General features: G+C 39.1%; 4 protein-coding genes across 4 annotated transcripts in view; 2 read left to right on the top strand and 2 right to left on the bottom strand.

The window, feature by feature from the left end:
- Positions 1 to 1,049: 1,049 nt before the first annotated feature.
- pigx (phosphatidylinositol glycan anchor biosynthesis, class X) lies at positions 1,050 to 3,678 on the bottom strand. The gene is made up of 6 exons (XM_052121594.1): positions 3,473 to 3,678; positions 3,249 to 3,321; positions 3,019 to 3,151; positions 2,686 to 2,899; positions 2,040 to 2,140; positions 1,050 to 1,915 (listed from the first exon to the last, which is right to left on the bottom strand). Exons 1-6 carry the CDS (start codon positions 3,534 to 3,536, stop codon positions 1,778 to 1,780), a joined length of 723 nt encoding a protein of 240 aa, XP_051977554.1. The 5' UTR covers positions 3,537 to 3,678; the 3' UTR covers positions 1,050 to 1,777.
- Positions 3,640 to 7,158, top strand: cep19 (centrosomal protein 19). The gene is made up of 3 exons (XM_052121595.1): positions 3,640 to 3,732; positions 5,677 to 5,842; positions 5,946 to 7,158. The coding sequence occupies exons 2-3, from the start codon at positions 5,713 to 5,715 to the stop codon at positions 6,302 to 6,304; spliced, it is 489 nt and encodes a 162-aa protein (XP_051977555.1). The 5' UTR covers positions 3,640 to 3,732; positions 5,677 to 5,712; the 3' UTR covers positions 6,305 to 7,158.
- A 194-nt stretch (positions 7,159 to 7,352) lies between these two features.
- Positions 7,353 to 13,059, bottom strand: ing5a (inhibitor of growth family, member 5a). The gene is made up of 8 exons (XM_052121593.1): positions 12,958 to 13,059; positions 12,345 to 12,416; positions 11,914 to 12,080; positions 11,555 to 11,666; positions 10,350 to 10,452; positions 9,234 to 9,369; positions 9,063 to 9,124; positions 7,353 to 8,971 (listed from the first exon to the last, which is right to left on the bottom strand). The coding sequence occupies exons 1-8, from the start codon at positions 12,992 to 12,994 to the stop codon at positions 8,932 to 8,934; spliced, it is 729 nt and encodes a 242-aa protein (XP_051977553.1). The 5' UTR covers positions 12,995 to 13,059; the 3' UTR covers positions 7,353 to 8,931.
- A 1,464-nt stretch (positions 13,060 to 14,523) lies between these two features.
- The window catches only part of impact (impact RWD domain protein), a 39,052-nt gene continuing 28,260 nt past the window's right edge, over positions 14,524 to 25,315 (top strand). The window contains exons 1-6 of the mRNA XM_052121592.1: positions 14,524 to 14,566; positions 14,742 to 14,783; positions 14,868 to 14,996; positions 15,075 to 15,127; positions 15,296 to 15,358; positions 15,527 to 15,612. Coding sequence (XP_051977552.1) covers positions 14,742 to 14,783; positions 14,868 to 14,996; positions 15,075 to 15,127; positions 15,296 to 15,358; positions 15,527 to 15,612 — 373 coding nt within the window. The 5' untranslated portion in view covers positions 14,524 to 14,566. The remainder of the gene's footprint in view (positions 14,567 to 14,741; positions 14,784 to 14,867; positions 14,997 to 15,074; positions 15,128 to 15,295; positions 15,359 to 15,526; positions 15,613 to 25,315) is intronic.

Below are 25,315 nucleotides of genomic sequence, written 5' to 3'. Positions count from 1 at the left end.
GCAATTTGATGTCAGCAAACCCAACCAGTTACTCTGACCTACTGGTACTAGGACATGAGTTGTCAAATACAGCGTTGGGTGTAATGCATAACTAAGTAATTAATTACTGTAACTAAATTACTTTTTAGTTGAAAAAGTAAAGTATCGGATTACTCTTTATTTTTCCGTAATTTAATTACAGTTACTTCCGATGTCATTGCGTTAAATACTGTATAGACTATCGAACAATTCTATAAATGTAAAATTTATCGTCTAGTATTAAAATGTTCGTTTTCTAATTTAACGCCGCCCCTTTAAATTCTTTGGCCAGTTCATGAATAATTTATTTGATTTTATATGATTTATTTGAAAGAATTAAAAGAACAGTTTCATGTCTATCCTTGTATTTTTCATCTGGTCGAGATTGATGAGGGTGTTAGAAAGTAATTAGTAATACGTAATGCAATTCCATTTCAGACAGAGTAATTGGTACAGTAATCTAATTACACTGTAGAAAAGTAATTAGAAGTTAGAAATTAATTACTTTTTTTTAGAGTAACTTGCCCAACACTGGTCAAAAGCCTCTGTGCCCTGTGAACGAGCAGAATGATTGACAGGCAGAAGTGCGTCCAAGTCTTCTGATTGGCTAAACCAAAACATCTGACCGTGGTCATTGTTTCCAGGTGCTTACAGAACCTAGCGCTGCCACAGAGACAGGTGTGTGACATTTTATGGTACCTAGGCTATTTCAGTGATATCCGTCAGGAAATAGTTTTCTGTGAGTCATTTCGCGTTTAATAATAAACTATGCACTTATCTAATCAGCAGCGCAATGCATAAAACCATACAGATACGGGAGTTTCAGTTAATATTCACATCAACCATCAGAATGGGGAAAAATGTGATTTAGGACCATAGAGTTCCTAATAACGTGCTCGGTGTGTGTGTGTGTGTGTGTGTGTATATATAAAAAGTATGAAATGTATTACCCTACAAAGCCCAAGAACATAAACGTACCTTAGAATAGTAATGTATATAACTGTCCAATACATTAGAGTCAAAATTACCCATTTAAAAACTTTATTGTCTCTTTATTTTAAAAATTTCCAGCTTAAAAAACAGCTAAACAGCATTTAGCAGGTCAGCCTTACACAACGCTGCCCTTTTGATAAAGATAACTAGCCCGTTCACTCATTGCTCCTCGACCCAAACTCTGAGATGTTAACATATTTTATATATGTGACGCTCTTGTTCTACCCTCTCCGTACGGGACTCGAACCAATGTCTCCGACATGGGAGGTGGGTGCTCTAACAAGGAGGCTAAAGGCCAGCTGGCTCCCATTACATATACTTATATATATATATATATATATATATATATATATAGGAAAATTCTGGATCACACACTGATTGGTGGTGTAATTATGGTGAAATTTACCATAATTAATCAAGTTGACGTGGTCATTTACAGTTGTCCTGAACACATCTCAAAGCTTATTAAAAAAACAGAACATAACATCCAAATTAACATCTAAACTTATCTAAAATCTTTTTGTTTGGGGGAGCATTTTGATCTGTAGGTGGGCAACTGTTTATGTCTTTGTTGGATGGGGACTGCTCCTTAATAATTTCTCTTGGGTTGATCCCCCTTGATTGCATTGGTCAGGGGGCATCAGAAGTTCAGGGTGGGCACAATGGCCCCCTCCCCTCCCCTCCCCAACCCCCTGAGTTTTGTGTCCATCACTCTATAACCCTCTGCAAATCCTTAACATTCATCTACTTTGTCTTTTTGTCCCAGTTAAAATGTGCCGTGCTTCCAGATCGTTCTGAGAAGGTAAATACAGCTCAGCAGAGTGACTAATACAGTGACGACACAAACTGTGATGGTCAGAGAAGAATCTCCAACTGGAATCTCCAAACTCACTGGTCCCGTTTCCTTAAATAGGGAGACATTTAAAAATATAATGAATCAGGAAAGTGACGTTGCATGCTCTATATTGTATTCCCATTAAAACGGAGATGATATGGTATTAAGATTATGAGAAAATGCACTCGGTTACCTTCAAACCCTGGATCTCCAGCCATAAGCACATGCTCAGGTTACTGAATGTACAGGGGGCGTCGACCACTTTATAATATAAACTGGGAGGTGGAGTCTTGCCTATAAGGACATATAAAGTTGCTGTGATACATAAGGTAACAAAAAGCCATACAGTTCTAGTCTTCTTTCTTTATTTCATGGTCTCCCCTTTTCTCCCCAATTTGGAACGCCCAATTCCCAATGCGCTCTAAGTCCTCGTGGTGGTGTAGTGACTCGCCTCAATCCGAGTGGCGGAGGACGAATCTCAGTTGCCTCCACGTCTGAGACTGTCAATCCGTGCAATTATCACGTGGCTTGTTGGGAGCGTTACCATGGAGACATAGCGCATGTGGAGGCTCACGCTATTCTCTGCGGCATCCACGCACAACTCAACACGCACCCCACCGAGAGAGAGGAGCACATTATAGCGACCACGAGGAGGTTATCCCATGTGACTCTACCCTTCCTAGCAACCAGGCCAATTTGGTTGCTAAGGAGTCCTGGCTGGAGTCACTCAGCACGCCCTGGATTCGAACGCGTGACTCCAGAGGTGGTAGTCCGTGTCAATACTCGCTTGAGCTACCCAGACCCCCAGGTCTAGTCTCACTGCACTTTGAGTCACTTACATCGATCAGATCTAAGCAACAGCTTGGGTGACCCGATCTCCACTTTCACCCATCTATGGCTGGAATTGGAGGGTCTGTGATAGCGACCATGAACGGGAACCGTCGCCTCAAGTCTTCTAGACAACTCGGATGATGGAGCAAGAAAAATGTGTGCGGTAAAACCTGAGGACAAATATTCCGGAGCTTCCAAATCAACCTTTGAATCCAGGAGAACCTACACAACAAATGTTTCGCATTGAAATATTTCAACACAGAAACCTTATTTCGAATACTAGGCAAGATATGTTAAATATCGACACATATTTTTAATTGATATCCATTTTAAGTTATCACCTCTAAGCCGGTGTCCTGTCTCAGAGTCGCTAGCTGATATTCATCCATGTAGACACCACTTGGCAGTTTTTGGACTAGTAAAGCTTTTACGTTATGATGTGATTTGCCATATTGAACACCATACTGGAGATCTCTATAAATCAAACAACATATATAAACAAAACTATGTTTCAAATATGATGATATATGATACATTTATGCATAAAACTAAATAACAAGAGACCTGTCACCTGTGGAATCCTGTTTTTGCAATCTTCATTGACATTAGCACTGAATCCAACCATTTTGGTGAAAAGCAGTCTCCTGAAAAAAGTATATTTGGAGAAAATATTTATTTTGATTACATTTTACATTGACTGTCATTCATTTGTTATTCATTTAGAGATGATTGTGGTTATATAACGTTTCTAAAGACAAATTAATTGTATTATGATTTTATTTATATCATAAATACCTTCTTGTGAGCTTCCATAGTGAATAAAGTAAAACAGAGCTACTAAAATATACAAATTAGGCATGTTCGATAAGCAGTCATGCTGTAATCCGGATTTTAGGCGCCATTTACTTCCGTGTTTGACGAGGCCGGATCAGCAGGTGGCGCTAATGAGACTCTCGCGCAGCGCTGTTCTTAACAGAAGAAGCGGACACAACTGAAGAAAACAGCATAAAAACTGGAATTAATGAACACAACAACGGGATATATATATTTGAATGGTTGGTTTATATTCGTCTTTTTGCTTTTTAAACTTTATGCGAATCTGTGTCTTTAAGAATGTTTAGATAGATTTAATCGAGCGATATATCCATGTAGACGTCAATCAACACGTCCTAATGTTGCTATGGTTACAATACAGACAGACAGAGAGAGATATATATATAGATAGATAGATAGACAGACAGACAGACAGATAGATAGACAGACAGATGACATATATATAGATAGACAGATAGACATACATGATAGATAGAACGAGAGACAGACAGACAGATGATAGAGAGACAGATAGATAGAACGAGAGACAGATGATAAAGAGACAGATGGATGATAAATAGATAGACAGACATGATAGATAAAACGAGAGACAGACAGACGATAGAGAGACAGACAGACAATAGATATAATGAGAGACAGACAGACAGATGATAGATAGACAGACATGATAGATATAACGAGAGACAGATAGACAGACAGACAATAGATATAATGAGAGACAGACAGACGATAGATATAATGAGAGACAGACAGACGATAGATATGGCGAGAGACAGAAAGACAGACAGATGATAGAGACAGACGGATGATAGATAGAATGAGAGATAGACAGATACATAGCTATTTTTAATTTCATTTCTATTTTGTTTTATTACATTTATTTAAATTTTGTTTATTAACGTTAAATAACCTTTGTTAGAAGAATGTGTGCATGTATGTACATATATATGATATAAATAGGTTGCACATTTAGAAGTTTGAAGGTCCATCTAGATAAATACAGTTGAAGTCAGAAGTGTACATACACTAAGTGAACTGTGCCTTTAAGCAGCTTGGAAATTTCCAGAAAATGATGTCAAGCCTTTAGACAATTAGCCAATTAGCTTCTGATGGATGTATTTTAATGCCTACCTTCAAACTCAGTGCCTCTTTGCCTGACATCATGGGAAAATTTAAAATAAGTCAGCCAAGACCTCTACAAGTCTGGATCATCCTTGGGGGGCCTGAAGGTGCATGTTCATCTGTATAAACAATAGGACACAAGTATAAACACCATGGGACAGCGCAACCATCATACCGCTCAGGAAGGAGACGCATTTTGTCTCCTATTGATGAACGTAGTTTGGTGCGAAAAGTGCAAATCAATCCCAAAACAACAGCAAAGGATCTGGATGCTGGAGGAAACAGGTAGACGAGTATCTAGATCCACAGTAAAACGAGTCCTATATCGACATAACCTGACATAATTGAACAGTTTGGCCATAATGACCATCGTTATGTTTGGAGTAAAAAGGGTGAGGCTTGCAAGCCGAAGAACACCATCCCAACCGTGAAGCATGGGGGGTGCTGCATCATGTTGTGGGGGTGCTTTGCTGCAGGAGGGACTGGTGCACTTCACAAAATAGATGGCATCATGAAGAAGGAAAATTATATGGATATAATGAAGCAACATCTCAAGACATCAGCCAGGAAGTTAAAGCTCGGTCGCAAATGGGTCTTCCAAATGGACAATGACCCCAAGCATACCTCCAAAGTTGTGGCGAAATGGCTTAACGACAACAAAGTCAAGGTATTGGAGTGGCCATCACAAAGCCCTGACCTTAATCCTCAGTCTCAGTCTTGTGGGCAGAACTGAAAAAGCGTATGCGAGCAAGGAGGGCTACAAACCTGACTCAGTTACACCAGTTCTGTCTGGAGGAATGGGACAAAATTCCAGCAACTTATTGTGAGAAGCTTCTGGAAGGATACCCAAAACATTTGACCCAAGTTAAACAATATAAAGGCAATGCTACCAAATACTAACAAAGTGTATGTAAACTTCTGACCCACTGAGAATGTGTGTAATATGTGCATCTGGGGTCATTGAGGGGTCAATCATGACCCATATTACGAAATGCTTTCTTTGTGACTTACAGTATATATCTCTTTGTTTTTATTTCGGACAGATGTGACCACTGATGGAAATGCCACTGTGAGTGAAGATGTCAATAGTAGCAAAGCGATGTGGAGTGAAGTTCATTCCTCCTTCAATCATCCTCATATATGAGAATAAGAACACGGACAAGATGCGCAAGAGGATCATACCTGTGAGGAACTTCTCTCAGTACTCGGGTATGACCATCACAGGGATCTGTTTGCAATAGATGTCATGTTTTATTTATAGACAGGTCAATATCAGGGCATGGGCATTAATTACTCGTCACTTTCTTTCTAGACTGTAGCCGGGCAGCAGAGCGACTGAAGCATCATGTTCGTCACAGTGTTTACCTGGAATCTGTCCCATTGGCTCAACTGGAAAGACTCCATCTTATCCTCCGTGATCAATTGAAGGGCCTGAGTTTGGAGGAGAGTCTAGCAGCCCAGCGGGGGCCCGACCCCAATGATGAGGACCTCAATAAACTGAGCGATGAAGAGTTAAACCGCAGGAAAGCCCAGATGGAGCAGCTTTTCGAACAGAACCGTCGACACAAAGACGATCCGGACTTTGTGTACGATCTAGAGGTTGAGTTTCCTGAGAATAGTGCACGAGAGACGTGTAGCTGGGATGAAGACAAGTCCGATGATGAGTTTTAGAAGATCAAGGACACTGGAACTCATTTAATTATTGGATAACTGTTGCATTATGGGAGTTACGTTACAGCCTGTGATGGTGAACATACCTCTATACATTGCCGTATGGTAACATTGATTTTCCTATGGTACAGATTGTTCTTGGGCCACTTTCTTCATTGTGAAAGTGTTTAATACACTATAGTACATATTATTTTCAAACAATATGAATATCTTTAAAATATCGATAAAATATATACTGTATATACTTTTTGCATTGCTTCAATTACTAAAAAAAGACAAAAAAACAATGGGGTGAACTTACATAATGTTGCCATTTGGCGCACAACAAAAAACGGTCAAAAACTAGCTTGCCTGGGTAGCTCAGCGAGTATTGGCGCTTGCTATCACCCCTGGAGTCACGAGTTTGAATCCAGGGCGTGCTGAGTGACTCCAGTCAGGTCTCCTAAGCAACCAATTGGGCCGGTTGCTAGGGAGGGTAGAGTCACATGGGGTAACCTCCTCGTGGTCGCTATAATGCGGTTCTCGCTCTCGTTGGGGCGCGTGGTGAGTTGTGCGTGGATGCCGCGCAGAATAGCGTGAAGCTAATGTCTCTGCGGTAATGTGCTCAACAAGCCACGTGATGAGTGGATTAACGGTCTCAGACGTGGAGCACATTGGGAATTGGGCATTCCAAATTGGGGAGAAAAAATAAATACTATTAAAATTTAGTTTTACTGTTTACGATTACGGCAGCAGAGGGGCCTCACAGGACCGTGATCTAGCCCTATGACCATAGACAGTAGCGCAATTCACAATTTAAAACATTATAATAACACTTGACACATCCTTTAAATCGCAAAGGAATTTTTTATCACGAATATTGTGTTTTAAGTCCATTTATCCAAGCATAGATGAACATGAAAAAACAAACCAAGTATACATTTATTTTTTATTTTATTTCAATACTTTGAAAATGTTCAAAAGTTTCCATATTTTAATGTTTACGGTTCACATAAGCAACTATTTTTAAACTGTAAATGTAATTTTTTTGTTGTTGTTGTTGCGAAAACTTGTCGCTTAACGTAGGATAACGTGTCTGCCACTAGGGGCAGAAGGGAGGCCTCGCGGATCCATGATCCTGACCTGCGTACCATAGAAGCTTAATGCACAATTTACACTTGACATTTACTTCAAATCACAAAAGAGTTTTAATGGTAAATATTTATTTGTTTTTACGAAAAGCTGTACGGAACATCTAGTCCATGTATTCATAGTTAAACATGGAAAAAAATACACCATAAAACAAAACGGTACTTGATTGTCCCAATTTCAACCTAATGGATTCTACCCACTAATGACAAGATTTTCAATTGTACTGTCCATTCACACAGTTACACATGTATGATAAGGTAGTCTCACTTTAATATAATATAAACACGATATTCCACGTTTTATATTTGGGTCACAAAAAGAATCGTACAAATTACAATAACACAACAGCAGTGTAGCTTACATCAGTGCTAACACTACTTAATCTCACTTTGGTAGATCCTCTGACATTTTTGTGCCGTCGAAATTGTTTGCGTATCTTTCCAACCTTTAACGCAACTAGCAGTAAAAAAAAAAAAAAGGCAAATGCGTCCCCGTTCTCTGTAAGTCGTATCACAAGTGCAGGACTACACAGTAGGACCTCAGCAAATTCAAAAAGCCATAAGTGCCGAGTCTGGTCAAATAAAAAAAAGTGCATCAAAGCTGCTGGAGAATAGAGACGGCAGATACTGCCAAAATCAGTCATTTAAAACATTTAGAAGTGGAACAAACACAACCAGACGTTGCCTGTATACTGTCGTTTTCGTGTTGCTGGAGTCTGAAAAAGCGGTAGTCTCAATTACGGTTGCTTTGAGTCCTATAGAAGATCTTGGGAACAAAGCAATCTCAAACTGGAATGGAGTGCAATTCGATTGTCCAACTCAAGTGGAAAAGCATTCAAATGACAGCACTTATGGGACACGAGATCTGTTTCATGATTTTGGGGGTTTGCCTGTGCAATTATGCTATTCTGAACAATGAAATATCTCATTTGCATTTCAAAGTGTCTCTTTGCTCTAACTCTGCAAGTACAGGAAAAATGGAAGTCGCTGGAAAAGTAGTCGCATTGTATTTAAGAGTGCAAGAAAATAAACTTAACTGCTGAATACACACCGTACATTGCCTGTATTCAACATCCTAAAAGTTTTTTGTTCAAAGTAAATCCTCTGGAATATGCTCTAAACGGCGTGCCATGCTAAAAGCATTTTATGAGCGAATTCAGCGAAAGCTTGGATGCTCGAAGCTTCGTAAATGAAAGTGTGACAAGAAAACGACGTACTAATCAGTAAGAGGAAAATATATATCGTATATATCCTATCCTAGATTGTCTGAAATAGACAATTTGACAACACAGAATGACGCTTAAACGGACAAAATGTTAAACATTTCAAGTACTTTGAAAAATAAAAGCTTTGTTTTCTAGTGACCCTCATATATTTTGTCCTGGCCATATAGAAAGGAGTATATATATATTATCCTATTTTACCACTTAGACAAAATACATATATATTTATACATATATTCATATATAAATGTCATCTTCTCAACGTTACAAATGCTCATTTTTTCTTTCGATCCTGGGTGCATCGTGGACAGAACCTGTGGGAAACGAAGAAACATGAGGTTTTTATTGTTGAAAACGAAGATATCAATGGTTCCTCATTTCCCAAATCTACACAGATGGACATACCATTTCCCTTTGGGTTTTGTTGTTAGATCAACACAGGCGAAGTGAAACCACTCGATAGGACACTGTTGAGTAAAGGAACAGACTTTAGTTGAACAAATACATTTGGGAAAGGATAATAAGGATTTTAAAAGTGTGAGAAATAAAACACATGATGCAGAAAATGGGTTGTACATCAGGGTTGTCACATCCGATCATTTCTCCATATGACACTTGGTGACAGAGGCAGTATGTGGGCTCATTGGGGTCCACTGGCATGTCTAAGACGTCAGACGGGTGAACCGGAAGGATGGATTCAGAGAATTCAGGGCTGAAGAAACCGAGAAAGAAAGAAAACATGAGGTGCTATATGTCTATACTGTAGAACTATATTGTACAAGCATGAGTTATTCTATTAAAATCAAATATTTTATACATTTTCTAAACTTTAATCAAAATGTAATAACTTTCTCCACCTCTGAAAGGACTTTCATGTCACCAAAACCGTGTGGGAGGGGAAAACCAATAAGCAATAATATCATTGCCAGGGTCTGGGTAGCTTAGCGAGTATTGGCGCTTGCTATCACTCCCCGAGTCACGAGTTTGAATTCAGGGTGTGCTGAGTGACTCCAGACAGGTCTCCTAAGCAACCAAATTGGCCCGGTTGCTAGGGAGGGTAGAGTCACATGGGTGTAACCTCCTCGTGGTCATTATAATGTGGTTCTCGCTCTCGTTGGGGCGAGTGGTGAATTGTGTGTGGATGCCGCGGAGAATAGCGTGAGCCTCCACACGCGCTACGTCTCCGCGGTAACGCTCTCAACAAGCCACGTGATGAGATGCGCGGATTGACCGTCTCAAACGTGAAGGCAACTGAGATTCGTCCTCCGCCACCCGGATTGAGGCGAGTCACTACGCCACCACGAGGACTTAGAGCGCATTGGGAATAGGGGAAAAAAATAAATAATAATTGCCTACTTTTTACGATCCAATTAAATAATGTCCACTTGAAAATGTCACATTATGCACGTTAAAAGCATTGTGAATGCTGATTTTTGGTGTAAATCCTGTGGTTTTATCTTTAATATTCAGTGGATAATGAGATGGAGTGATATTAATGAACATTAAGCAATTCAACAAAAAAACATTAGATTAGATTTAGCTGGATTTACCCAACTAATTTAAGGTGAAAACATGTCGTTGTGTCTGTGAGAAGGGTTCAGACTGACAAAACAACTTCACGACAAAGCCTCCCAATAAAGAGACTCCCCCACTGTAATCAGATCAACTCAAACAAAGCTCTTTCACGCTTACCTGTTTTTCATTTTCTTTTTCCGCGGTGAGTCGTCATCCGAACATTTTCTTCCTCTTCCTTTAGGGCCTCGTTTTTCCTTCGGGCCTCCTCTACCACCTCCCTCTGCAGAACAAAAGCAGTTCAAACTGTACTTTCCATGCATTTCAAATAAAACGTGAAGATGCATAATATTAGCTCAGAAAAAACACTCTTCTGTTTTACCGATTAATCTGTGCAGATAGTTGCTTTTTTGAACTTTCGAATAAATTATCGTCAATAACGATGCCGATATTTTTTTATTCCTCATTTTTTGTTCCTCATCAATAAACCTCATCTGGTGAAATATATAGATTACATACAAAACTCATCATCTGGTAAATACATAGGCTATAAAAAACTTAAATATTTACATATAGGGAGCCTGGGTAGCTCAGCGAGTAAAGACGCTGACTATCACACCTGGAGTCCAGGGCGTGCTGATTGACTCCAGCCAGGTCTCCTAAGCAACCAATTGGCCCAGTTGCTAGGGAGGGTAGAGTCACATGGGGTTACCTCCTCGTGGTCACTATAATGTGGTTCTCGCTCTCGGGGGGGGGGCACGTGGTGAGATGTGCGTGGATGCAGTGGAGAATAGCGTGAAGCTACCACACAGCTATGTCTCCACGGTAACATGCTCAACAAGCCACATGATAAGATGCGCAGATTGACGGCCTCAGACACGGAGGCAACTGAGATTCGTCCTCCGCCACCCAGATTGAGGCGAGTTACTTTGCCACCACGAGCACATTGGGCATTACAATTTGGGGAGAAAATAAAAAAAATATATATTTTTACATATAGAGCACTGTAATAGGGGCAAGTCTCTGTCATTTCAAAATACAGGTCCCCGGTGTATTTTGGGCTTATTTATAGTTGAAAGTCCCGTGTTATGCACCAAACCTATTTTTATTGTTCTTATTGGAATTTTGGTTGTACAGTAAACTCCCTTTGGGATTTTTTTTTTTCTTGTAGCCTCAATGTCTATGTTTGTCCTAGTAAGGAGAGACGAAGACATTTTTTGTCATTTTAAAAATTTTGGCCGATTAATTGTTATCTGCATTTTACATCATCTTGTTATCGGTATTGGCATAATTTACTATCAGTCGACCTCTAGTTTGGAACAACATTTGGGTGAACTATCGGTTTATCGTGATCGCTACAGTATATGATCATTTCTGTGACTTACTCTTGGGGTTTCTGTTGTCTGGGCTTTCATAGCCGCTGACATCTAATTTTTCTTTCAACTCATTCTCAAATCGTGCGAGATCAGCGTCGAGTCTGCGGATGTGTTTGTCCACCTTTCAGAAATAATTATTAATAATAACACGATGAGAGACAAGAAAAAAAGTGAATGTAGTTTCCCAGGAAAACTTAGTGTTAACATTAAATACAATAGTGAAGCTATCAACCATATACATAGACATTGTAAAAGAAAAAATAGACAAATAAAAGACAAACTTTCCCAGTAATTATTTCGTTAGAATTATAGTAATTATAAAGTCTCACGCATGAATCACGTTTTCTAAACAGATAACGCATACGGACCATTTCGTACGTCTGCATGGCAAGTTGCACTTTGTCGTCACTGTATTCTTTGCATTTGCTGAAGCCGCTCTGAATCTTCTGCAGGTGCTCCACTCTCTGATCCGGGGCCAGGTTTCGGACATTGGTGATGTACTCTTCAGCAAGCTTATCAATTTCACCCTTCTTTTCTGCACACAGAATACAAAAACAGTGCGGTCAGGTCTGAAAATTCATTGCCATGTTACTTGATCAGCTGCGCATGTAAACAAACTCTACATTGTGACTCAAAACCTTGACAGCATTTTAGGCAACACAAGCATGTTTTGAGTCGGCAGCATTCTTGGGAATCACAGGCATGCTGAGCTTACTCAGAAGGTGCCTATGATGCCCAAAAATGCCACCTAGGAAGACAGCACACTATGTTTTCAGATGCAACCCAAAGGTCATTTTACCCTCCGCTCTGTTGTCAAGCTCTCGCATTAGTGTGAAGTTTCTCTGGAGTTCGCAGGGCAGGTTTTCAATGCCTGTGGACATACAAACAAAGATGCATAATGCAATTTCAAGGATATCTTTAATTGACTGTTTACATGGAAGAGGAAATCTCTAAATTAATTGTAAACTCCCATGCACAAGTTATCCTGGTGTAGAAAGCACAGAGCATACACAAGCATCTTATTAAATAATACTTTTCTTTACATATACAGGGCATAATAATCCCATTAAAGACACACAAATATAAAAACAACATGTTTGTTGACATATTAGCAAGCATGCTAACATATGCTAACTGCTTTCTGCCCAGTATTCACAACAATTCCCTTAAATTTTATGACAGCTATGCATATTTTCAAATACTTAAGACTTAAAAAACACAATAAAACATAAAAAATATAGTTAAGCAGTTTTATTGAGTAGAAATCAAGCTAATCAACCTGTTATCTAACTACTGTAGCTCGTAAATGCTAATGCTAATTAGCCATCAACACACTTTCACCAAAACTCCCTTATAGCCTTAAAAATGACGTTGAATACATCTTATTTATTCCAAAAATAAATTATTCTTACTATCAAGATAATGTTCGAGATATATCGCTGTCGCCATGGTGACGATCTTCACTGGTTTACTGTGTTTTTCTGCTACGCCAGCCCGCGTGAGGTGGAGCAACACTAGCATGCTATGAATAATTCATGAGGCACCTCTTTACCATTGGCTGAAACGTGATAGATTTGAATGTCGCTGTTTGATTGGATGGCAGTGGGGCTTGGCTCATTAGAGATATTTCAAGAACTAGTCTCCATGATAAATAAATACTTTATAAAAGTAGTGTTAACATATATAATATAACTAGATATTACTAGATATTACTATTACCTAGATCACTCTCTTTATTGCAAAACAACTATTTGTATTATTTTATAATAATTCAAATAAATCAAAATATATGTGAAAATACATCCAAGAAACAGCGTTTACATAAATAAATAAAAAATAAATAAATAAAAAAACATAAAAAACAATTAATAATTAAAAAAATAAATACAAATAATATATATAATTAAATATATATATATAGTAAAATTAATATTAAAATATACAGATATAAACATAACTAATGATATATACATTTTAGACATTTGGCATTCATTATTACTCTCTTTATTGCAAAAATATTTTATTTTAACAATAAGAACAATAAGAACACTAACAAATAAAATATTGATGAAAATACATCCAAGTAACAGAATTTACACTAGTAAAATAGCAACAAAACAAAATTAAAATCTAATAAGAAATAAAGTAGTTGTATAAAACCATATTGGTTTGATTAACTTAGTTTCTTGACTTGAGGATTCTGTTATTTTCAAAGCATCATTATAAAATAAAAAATAAAATAAAAATACACTGAATAAATTAATTTAAATAAATTACAAATACATTATATATAATTTAAATATAATATAAATAATATTTATCTTGGAAATGTGACATTCTCTATTGCTTTTAATCAAAATAATTATTTTTATTTAATAATAAAACAAATAAAAAATACAATACCAATAAAAATACACCCAAGTAACAGCATATACATGTACATAAGCATAAATTAAATAATAGCAACACAAAAATAAAAATCTTATGAAAAGGTATATAACCATGTTGGCTTGATGCATGACTTGAGGATTTTATTATTATTATTATTATTATTTTATTTTTATTTTTCAAAGCAACCGTATATTGAGAGAGGTTATTTAAAGTTATGCAGCTTGGATTAATTAATTAATTATTTAAATCCAGAATATTCATGATTTACTATTAATACAATATTTAATATATTCATGTTGTAATAATAAATACATCATTTAGATTTTAATACGTTTATAAGAATATTGCTTTATTTATTTTAGGATATTTTCAGTAAAATACAAATATATACATAAATAAAAATAATTTAATATAAATTTACTATAAATATACATGAAATGTAAGAAAAGCAAACAATAACTTATCTTATAGTAACTTGCTCATGTGAACACGTATAAGCTCTGACCCAAAAAAATAAATAAAATAAAATAACTAAATGCTGTGACCCGGAAACATTATGTGCGCCTCCTGTTGGCACGTGCGTGAACTGTGCTTGAGTTGTGTTCAGACTTTCTTCCTGTAAGATCACATGTGCGTTAAAACTCACACTGTAAATGCATATATTAATTTTCCAAGCTCTCAAAAGATAGTTAAATTGTAACTTTAAGCATGTAATAATATATTATATCCTCAGCTAAAGGACTTTAATTGTGAAACTTGATTCCATAGTTCATAACAGGAACTTTTGTGATGTGTGTGATAATAGATGGATACACCAGAAGAACATGACAGTGATCTACAGTCACAGGTAACACACAATATATATCTGATCTCCTCAGATAAACTCTTTAAATGGCTGTATGACAGTTGATCTGATGTTTATATGACACAGATAGAGGAGATTGAAGCTCTGTCCTCCATCTATGGTGATGAATGGTGTGTCATTGATGAAGCTGCAAGAATATTTTGCATCAAAGTGACAGATGACACCCAGCAGCCCAAATGGACAGTCTGTTTACAGGTATATCTCCATTCATATCAACAGCTCATATATAACAACCCTTTACCCCTTTGTTTATGCGTTATCTATTTGTCGAAGATCATACTTACACCAGATTACCCGAGCTCAGCACCTCCAATATATCAAATAAAGTAAGTATTGATTTAATTGACTTAAATGCACTTGATTTGAGAAAATGCATCGTCTATGTTCAATGTGTAAAACCGTGAATGCACTGTAATTAATTTAGCATAAAAGCATCTGCCATATGCATAAATGTATATCTGAATATACATATATGTGACTGTTTTTACTGTCAGTGCCACCTGGCTCAGAGGACAAGACAGAATGTCTCTGTCAAACAGTTTAGAGGAACTGTATGTGTAAGTATGTTTTATTTCCCCTATGCCGATATGGACGCATCACACTGTTTTCAGTTATATAAATATGTCCGTTATGTCACATGAAGTGTGGATGTTCTTGCCTTACAGTTTGACGTGTTATGAAATCTGTGGGGCCATGAGTGTGTTTTTTCTGGTTTTGTCATGTAGAGAGAATGCAGGAGAGAGTATTCTGTACCTCTGGGTGGAAAAAATCAGAGAATTCCTGGTGGAAAAATCGCTAAGTGGAGCAACGGGTAAGAACAGAGAATTTTATTCTCCAAAGCGTGCACAGATGTGTCATTTTTGTGCCACTGGCAACATCTAACTGAATGGAGCAGTCTGGTTCGGGAAGTACAGAAGTAACAATGGCATTTATTTTATGATTGGCGACTTCATCTTTTACGATAACTTGTAAACCGTTAAAGTCTGACCTACCATGAGCTCTGAGGTTGTTAAGTGATGATGTATGCTTCAGTTGAAGCCATCAGTCCACGTCATTTCAACTTATTGAAATATTTGGGTTAGTTTCCCCAAAAATGAAAATCCTCTCATGATTTACTTCCCTTTAAGCCATCCCAGATGTGACTTTTCTTCTTCAGCAGAACTGAATTGAAGATTTTAATAAACAAGATTTCAGCTCAGTTTGTCCGTACGATGCATGTAAATGGGTGCCGTAAGGCTGCTGGCTGTTTGATGGTCCAAAATGCATATTTAGGCAGCATAAAAGTAATCCACAAGACTCCAGTCATTCAACTAATGTCTTTTGAAGCAAATCGATACAACAATATGATCATTAAAACTTTATTAATTAAAAAAAATCGGGGTCTTGGGTAGCTCGGAGAGTATTGACTCTGACTATCATACCTGGAGTCATGAGATTGAATCCAGGGTGACTCCAGTCAGGTCTCCTAAGCAACCAAATTGGCCCGGTTGCTAGGGAGGGTGGAGTCACATGGGGTAACCTTCTCGTGGTCGTGATTAGTGGTTCTCGCTCTCAATGGGGCGTGTGGTGAGTTGTGTTTGGATCGTGGAGAGTAGCATGAGCCTCCACATGCTGTGAGTCTCCGCAGTGTCGTGCATGTCAAGCTACTCTCCGTGATCCACGCACAACTCACCACACGCCCCATTTAGAGCGAGAACCACTAATCGCGACCACGAGGAGTTTACCCCATGTGACTATACCCTCCCTAGCAACTGGGCCAATTTGGTTGCTTAGGAGACCTGGCTGGAGTCCCTCAGCACACCCTGGATTCAAACCTGCGACTCCAGGGGTGATAGTCAGCGTCAATACTCCCTACAACGCTACAGGACCCTAAACTCTTTTATTAAGGATTTTATGAAATTCCTATGGGAAAAATGAATGGGAAAAATACTGAAAAAGTAGGTGGGCAATGTTGAACAAACATATAATCCCACCCCCAATCTCACACTATTGCTTTAGCCAGCGTTGCTGTATCAGGCTGGACGGGACGCTCAAACAAACACTGGAAAGTTTTAATAGCGCCACAGTGTTACATTTGTTGGTGAAATCAACCTACGGATGTCTTACTTGTGTTTGACTGGCAAACGAGGAGTTTTAACATTGACACCCATCAGCATTAAATCGCTTTTTCTGATTGTGGACTGCTGACTAATATTTCACAGTGCATTTTCTTATCTTTATATTAACGTCATGAATGATTAATGGCTCTTATAAGTGAAGTATTGAGATGTTGCTTAGGTAATGTGTTTATTAACACATTATCCTACATTTTCATCGGTTCTTCAACGTTGCTTAACACTTCAGTACACAATTAAGAGAGTTAGACCTTTCTGTAACCTATCTAGCCGGTTTAATTGATCTCATTTGTCCCGCCTCATGAGAAAGCGTAAACACTGGTCTCCTATTCACAGAAGGCTAGTTGATCAAGCCTTCTGGATTTGCCATTTCATGTAACACTAGGGGGCAGTAGTAAGCCACACCATGTGCCTCATCTGAGATCTCATCAGGTTTCTAAGAGCCGGATGGGTAAATACAGAACACCTATCTTGGGTTGCATAAATTGGTCAGGTGGAAAGACATGTGTCATTTGTGTTGAACTGAAAAGTCAGAACCTGGAGACATAAGAGGATTTAAATAGCGGGATTTTCAGGCCGACTCGTGATACTTTTTGTAGTGAATGAAATCATGTGATCAGGCCTTAAATATTTCAATCCCGAACGACTGGAAAATCCATTCATCTGTTTGTGCGAGAAGCAGGTTCAGCCCGGCACTGGCTCGTCCAGTGGTGTGAGTTTGGGGCGGGACTTTCTGTTTGTTGAACCAATGGAAGACGGGAATATTTTCTGGACTCAGTTTGAAATCTTTATCCATTGTTTGCATTTGGTGATGCTTGTAGACAGAAATGACACACGTTTGTTGTAGACAGAAGGACCGTGTGCCCATTAAAGTCTCAAGATTTTGCTCGGCACCAGACGCTCGTTCTGCCTCCACAACACAGACTAATTGCCCCCTTTTGTTAAAGCACTACAGGGGTTTGATTTCAGGCTTTTTGTTTTCATCAGTTTCACTGTTGTCTTGCGGAAAAACAAGCTCATTTGTGCATAAAAGCAGTGTGATTATAGTCTAGAATGTCCTGTTTTCAATTAGTCCTTTTAATTTAGTGTCTTTCTCGTTATTGTTCATTCTGTGACTGTTAGTTTAAGTTCATTATTTTTGGTTTATATTTTAGTTTGAGTGTTTTCAGGCTGCAAAAGTTAATGCGCGAACAGATATCATTTTATTACGTTTAACGAAGTTACATTTCTCAGGGCGTACAGGGCGTCTTTCACTATCTAATGGCATTTTTATGTTGAAAGAAGGCGAGTTATTAACGTTTAAAATAGCAAGTATTCAAAATGTAATTTGTGGTCATTTTAATTACATTTTAGGTAGATTTAGACTAGTTTAGTTTTTCTAGTGATGTTAGTTTTCATTTGTATTTCAGCTACCATAAATGCTTTCATTAGTTTTCATTTTAGTTGTCGTAAACAACATGAGTATCTCGATTTTGTCCCAGCAGCAGATGATTCTTCTGTCTCCACAGCACAAACTAATTGCCCTTTTTATAAAAGCCCTACTAGGGTTTTGTTTGGTTTCTGACCTTGTTGTTTTGAGCATTTTCACAGATGCCTCGCTGGCAACATGCTCATTTGTGTATAAAGCGAAGACTGGAATGGAGAGAATTAGAGTCCGATGGGGTATCACACCAGTCATTTATTCCCTCCTGCTTTTAAAGGAACACAGTGTTTCACGGGCAGATGGAAATTACACCCGGCCATTTCTGCATCAGGAAAAGCCAGCTGCAAAATAAGACCTCGCTGGCTTGTCATATTTCTATGGTCGTAGGTACTCAACGCTTAAAAAAAACAAGCAAATGTTCAGCTATGTGGTTTAATCCGCCCTCGAAAAGAACAGGAGTCATACTGCATTCTCTGGTGAAATATACTGGAAGGAGGCACAATTGAAACAGGTGCACAGGGGCCTGCCAGCAATCAGGTGCACGGCCTGTCATTAAGCGAGAGCAAAAAGACCCTTCAGTTGGCGGTATGAAGCCTCTTTTGATTGTTTGAAACTGGTAGGTTGAAAACAGCATTTCAAGACAAATACATGTTTATTTTAAGAGTACATGAATGTTCAGGGTCCAGATGGGGATGATATTGTGGTCTGCAGTTACTGTACATTGACATTAAAGGGGTTAGCTGAGGTGTAAGCTAGATTTAAAGTTGGTCCATATTGTGAAACAGTTGTTTAGGTCTAAAACATATATTCTTAATGGTATATTCTGGGTTTGAACCTCGGTTAAGCTCAAGGAACAGAATTTGTGGCCTAATGTTTCAAAGTTAAAAAATGGAAGTTGTTTTTGGAGGGTTTAAAGGTAGAAATATGAAGCTTTTAATTTGATAAAAGAACTTGCATTCAATCTGTTAAAACTGTCCTATTTTAAATCGCCATTTTTGCAGTGTTTTTTGGGGGGTTTATGTCGTCATGGCAATGAAGTTGTAAAATGTTTTATTTTTTTTTATGAAAAGAAGGGACTGGGGGCCTGGATAGCTCCGTGAGTAAAGACGCTCCAGGGCGTGCTGAGTGACTCCAGTCAGGTCTCCTAAGCAACCAAATTGGCCCGGTTGCTAGGGAGGGTAGAGTCACATGGGGTAACCTCCTCGTGGTCATTATAATGTGGTTCTGGCTCTCAGTGGGGTGCTTGGTGAGTTGTGCATGGATGCCACGGAGAATAGCGTGAGCCTCCAAACGCGCTATGTCTCCATGGTAACGCACTCAAGAAGTCGCGTGATAAGATGCGTGGATTGACGGTCTCAGATGCGGAGGCAACTGAGATTCGTCCTCCGCCACCGGATTGAGGCGCGTCACTACGCCACCATGAGGTCTTAGAGCGCATTTGGGAATTGGCCATTCCATATTGGGGAGAAAATCAAAGAAAAGGAGGGACTAATCTTAATACATTTTGGATTATTGATTAGGCCAAATTTGTCTGGTTTTAGATGCTATACAAAACCTCAGCTTTACATAATGTACAGAGATGATCATTTACATTACATTTACATTTATGCATTTGGCAGACGCTTTTATCCAAAGCGACTTACAGTGCACTTATTACAGGGACAATCCCCCCGGAGCAACCTGGAGTTAAGTGCCTTGCTCAAGGGCCCAACAGTGGCATCTTGGTGGTGCTGGGGCTTGAACCCCCAACCTTCTGGTCAGTAACCCTGAGCCTCAACCACTGAGGTGGTCAGTGGTCAGGCCCACTGTGGGTCATATGTTCTTCATTTGGTCATATTTCTTAATGAATGAATTCGAGCAGCTATGCAAAGTAGTGCTGTTGTCATGGCCTGGCCAGGCTGATTAATCTGGCCATTTTTGGCCATTTTGAGATTATCGACCGATAACCATGTCCACTTTGTTTTAACCGTGATTAACAGAACCATCAGTTCTGCACTGGTGGTGTAGTGGACTAAACCACATAACTGGTAATCAGAAGGTTGCTGGTTCGATCCCCACAGCCACCACCATTGTATCCTTGAGCAAGGCACTTAACTCCAGGTTGCTCCGGGGGGGATTGTCCCTGTATTAAGGGCTCTGTAAGTCGCTTTGGATAAAAGCATCTGCCAAATACATAAATGTGAATGTAAATGTAATAAATCGTTGCGATAATCAATATTAAACCCGGAATATTCCTTGAAAAATTTTAGATTCTGAATTTCAATTTAAAACTACATTTAAATTTATGTGAAGAAAACGTGGTGCTTCCCCATTCAAAATTCACCACCACGATTTTGGGGTGGTTGCCAGGGTGGTGCTCAGCGGTTGCTAAGGTGCTCTGAGTGGTTTTAGTGCGTTGTTATGCTGTTGCTAGATGGTTGCCGGGGACTTCCAGGCCAATCTTAATGGCCCAAGTCATGACTCGAGTCCCTTTTCCAATGTAAGTGGGATTTCCAAATTATAATTTTTTCATCCGTTTCACACTTCATCATAAATTTAATCGCTTAGAAAAGTAGCAAAAAAAGTAAAAGTAAGATCTTGCTTTTGAATTTAAAATGAAATGCTCTGGGTATCACCTGTGCTGATGTGAGGTACACTTCGGTGTGTTGAAGTCCTGATAAAAATAACCCTAGAGATACTGAGCGGGCATTTGACAAGACCTCCACACCTGACAAGTTATGTCTAGATAACCTGCTTAATATCTCATGAGTCAGTGACCACCAGTCCAATCTTTATCCTCTGGATGGATAGTTTCAAAGCTCGCACTTTTAAGGTGATGGTGTGAACAGGGGTTCCAGCTTTAGCAGAGCAAAATAACATTATTTCTTTTAAGAAATGAAGGGACACATGGTGATAAAATGTAGCTCAGTTGCTCTTTCCCCAAGCCATTTGCTGTGATTGTCTGCCTCAAATCTCTCTTGCCTTTGAACATAATGTTTGCCAAAATTATTGCTCTGCAGATGTTGGATCCATGCCTTTGATCTAGCCATCTCGATAAAGTTGAATTGTTTGGATAAAATGAATAGAGCAGCCTGCCACGGCAGAGGTAGATGGATTTCAAGAGAGATGCTTCCCCCTCTCACTGTCACAGAACACTGGCTAGAGACTCCGTGCCGGGGGAGATCTGATCGCAATTGATGGAAAGACATACATTGCCTTGACAGAACCTGTTAATCTTTTTCAAAGGGGCACTAAAGGCCCCATTAGGCCAGTGCCAAGTCTAGAATGTATTTTGACACTCACGTTGTTTTCTGTGCTCTTTTCTGAAGGAGGAAAATCTCATTATGAAAGCAGTTACCTACATTCTTAGGGGAAGGAATTTATTCCGTCTTGCTTTGTTAGAGTTGATAACACACTCATCTTTGCTGTCCTGTAGAGTTAGTCAACAAGACATGTTTTGCTTAAAGGTGATTTTTGGAATACCATGCATAAAAATGTCACCACTACCTGACAGATATCACTGAAATAGGTGTCCTGAGAAATCACACCGGTCTCTGTGACAGTTCAACACCCTGAAAAAAACATCTACGTGTAAGTCGTGCTTTTTTGGCTAAATCAGAATACTTGGAGGCTCTCATTGGTCTGCACATTATTCAAAGCGCTTTACACTGTGTCTAATTCACCCATTCATACACCAATGATGGTAGAGCTGCCATGCAAGGCGCTAGCCTGCCATTGGGAGCAACTTGGGGTTCAGTGTCTTGCCCAAGGACACTTCGGCATGTGGAGTCGTGTGGGCCGGGAATCAAACCACCAACCCTGCGATTGGTGGCCGACCCGCTCTAACACCTGAGCCACCGCCGCCCCATGTGTTTTATGAATTAAATTATGAGTTTTGGAGAGGAGGGTCTAAAAATGTAGCAAAACGTCAAACAGTGCTTGCATTGGCCTACTTTTTTTCCAACCATCTCTTACAGTTTAAATTGTGTAAGCGTCAAAACCATATTTCAGGGGCTATCATTTGAGAATTCATTAATAAGGGGCAACATCATGCTTATCAACATCCTTCATTATATAGGCACTCTGCATTAGCATCTCATAATAAGCTCATGATTGGAATATTACATTTTTTGATTTCTACTTGTTGTCTGCTCATTACATGCTACAAGAGAAATCATTTATGCATTAGTGGTGTGTAGATGCATCACAATTGTGCAACCTATAAATAGTCAATCGGTTAACTGCTTAATTTTACACTGAGGGCCAAAAGTTTGGAATAATGTACAGATTTTGCTCTTATGAAAAGGAATTGGTACTTTTATTCACCAAAGTGGCATTCAACTGATCACAATGGATAGTCAGGACATTAATAACATGAAAAATTACTATTACAATTAGGAAAAAAAAAATTCAGAACTTCTCTTTCATCAAAAAATCCTCCATGAGCAGCAATGACAGCTTTGCAGATCCTTGTTATTCTAGCGGTCAGTTTGTCCAGATACTCAGGTGACCTTTCACCCCACACTTCCTGTAGCACTTGACCTTTCACCCTACACTTCCTGTAGCACTTGACCTTTCACCCCACACTTCCTGTAGCACTTGACCTTTCACCCCACACTTCCTGTAGCACTTGACCTTTCACCCCACACTTGCTGTAGCACTTGACCTTTCACCCCACACTTCCTGTAGCACTTGACCTTTCACCCCACACTTCCTGTAGCACTTGAACTTTCACCCCACACTTCCTGTAGCACTTGACCTTTCACCCCACACTTGCTGTAGCACTTGACCTTTCACCCCACACTTCCTGTAGCACTTGTCATAGATGTGACTGTCTTGTTGGGCACTTCTCACACACCTTACAGTCTAACTGATCCCACAAAAGCTCAATGGGGTTCAGATCCGTAACACTCTTTTCCAATTATCTGTTGTCCAATGTCTGTGTTTCTTTGCCCACTCTAACCTTTTATTTTGGTTTTTCTGTTTCAAAAGTGGCTTTTTCTTTGCAGTCCTCCTGAGTCTTCTCTTTACTGTTGTACATGAAACTGGTGTTGAGCGGGTAGAATTCAATGAAGCTGTCAGCGGAGGACATGTGAGGCGTCTATTTCTCAAACTAGAGACTCTGATGTACTTATCCTCTTGTTTAGTTGCACATCTGGACTTCCACATCTCTTTCTGTCCTTGTTAGAGACAGTTGTGCTTTGTCTTTGAAGACTGTAGTTACACCTTTGGATGAAATCTTCAGTTTTTTGGCCATTTTAAGCATTTAATAGCCTTCATTTCTCAAAACAATGATTGACTGGCGAGTTTCTAGAGAAAACTGTTTCTTTTTTGCCATTTTTTTATCTAATATTGACCGTAAGACATGCCAGTCTATTGCACACTGTGACAACTCAAAAACAATCACCAAGACAATGTTAAGCTTCATTTAATGAACCAAATAACTTTCAACTGTGTTTGATATAATGTCAAGTGATTTTCTAGCACCAAATTAGCAATTTAGCATGATTACTCAAGGATAAGCTGTTGGAAGTGATAGCTGCTGTCGAGATTTGATCAAAAATGACTTTTTTTCAAATACTGATGGTGCAGTTTTTTACATCAGTAATGTCCTGACTATACATTCTGATCAGCTGAATGCCACTTTGATGAATTAAAGTACCAATTTCCTTCCAAAATGGCAAAATCTGTACATTATTCCAAACTTTTGGTCGCCAGTGTAAGTAGTACTTGTTGCCTGTTGTTACATTCTGGTACAAGCAGTATATACAGTAATTTGTTCTAGTCCTATTACTAGTTATCACATATAGTCACATGGCAGTCCACATCCAAACGCTGTAACACGGATCCTTAAAAGCTTTTGTGTTTGAAGGACAGCTCTCGCTTGGCTTTTGCTGAATGTGATAATTGCAATAGAAATTATGTATGTCAGTGGTTTTAATATGCAAATGCATGTCCATGAATGGAGACTTAGAGTGGGAAATGGAGACCGCACTGAAAGGGAGAAAAAATGGAAATAGGCGCGTGACTAGCTGTCTTGTTCATTATCCAGACCCATTAAGTATTTTAAGTCTGGCTTCCACTAGTCCTTCATAAGACGCCACACTATATAAACTCGGATATGGTTAACTTGGACACTCGATTACAGTCGTGTGGGATTCGTGTATGTATCCGAGTTCACTTCATTAAAACCTCTTTATTGAAACAAAATGACATGTTTGTGGAAATAATGAAGGATTATGGGTTCAAATGTCTTTTGAGCGTTGCTTTGAAAAGAGTTACGTCTTGGTTTTACCATCAACATTTCAAGGTGACAAAATTAAACGCAAATTATCAGGATGTAATCAGATTGCTACTTATTTCCAACCGGGTTTGACATTCAGCTATCGCTAAAAGTCATACTCATTGAGTCTTGACATTATGTTGGAAAACTGCATCAAGAAGATATATCCCTGCTGGAAAAACTAGCAAACCAGGCTGGTCCATGTTGGTCTCCTTGTCTGGCCTAGTTGATGTTTAGCTGGTCTCTCAGCCTGACCAGTTAACAAGTACCCAAAACTCTTCTAAAACCTGCCTGACTAGGCTGGGAGACTAGTAAACCAATTTAGGCTGGTTTATGCTGGACTCCCAGCCTGGCCTAATTGGTGTTTAGCTGGTTTCTCAGTCTGACCTGATAAGAAGTACCCTAAACTGTTCTAAAACCTGCCTTACTAAGCTGGGAGACTAGCAAACCAATTTAGGCTGGTTTATGCTGGTCTCCCAGCCTGGCCAGGCTGTTGTTTAGCTGGTTTCTCAGCCTGACCAGTTAACAAGTACCCAAAACTCTTCTAAAACCTGCCTGACTAGGCTGGAAGACTAGGAAACCAATTTAGGCTGGTTTATGCTGGTCTCCCAGCCTGGCCTAGTTGGTGTTTAGCTGGTCTCAAAGCCTGGCCAGTTAACAAGTACCCAAAACTCTTCTAAAACCTGCCTGACTAGGCTGGGAGACTAGCAAACCA

Source organism: Xyrauchen texanus, chromosome 48 (assembly GCF_025860055.1).
Source record: "Xyrauchen texanus isolate HMW12.3.18 chromosome 48, RBS_HiC_50CHRs, whole genome shotgun sequence".
In the NCBI taxonomy this organism is placed as follows: domain Eukaryota; kingdom Metazoa; phylum Chordata; class Actinopteri; order Cypriniformes; family Catostomidae; genus Xyrauchen; species Xyrauchen texanus.
This window is presented reverse-complemented; position numbering and strand designations above follow the sequence as displayed.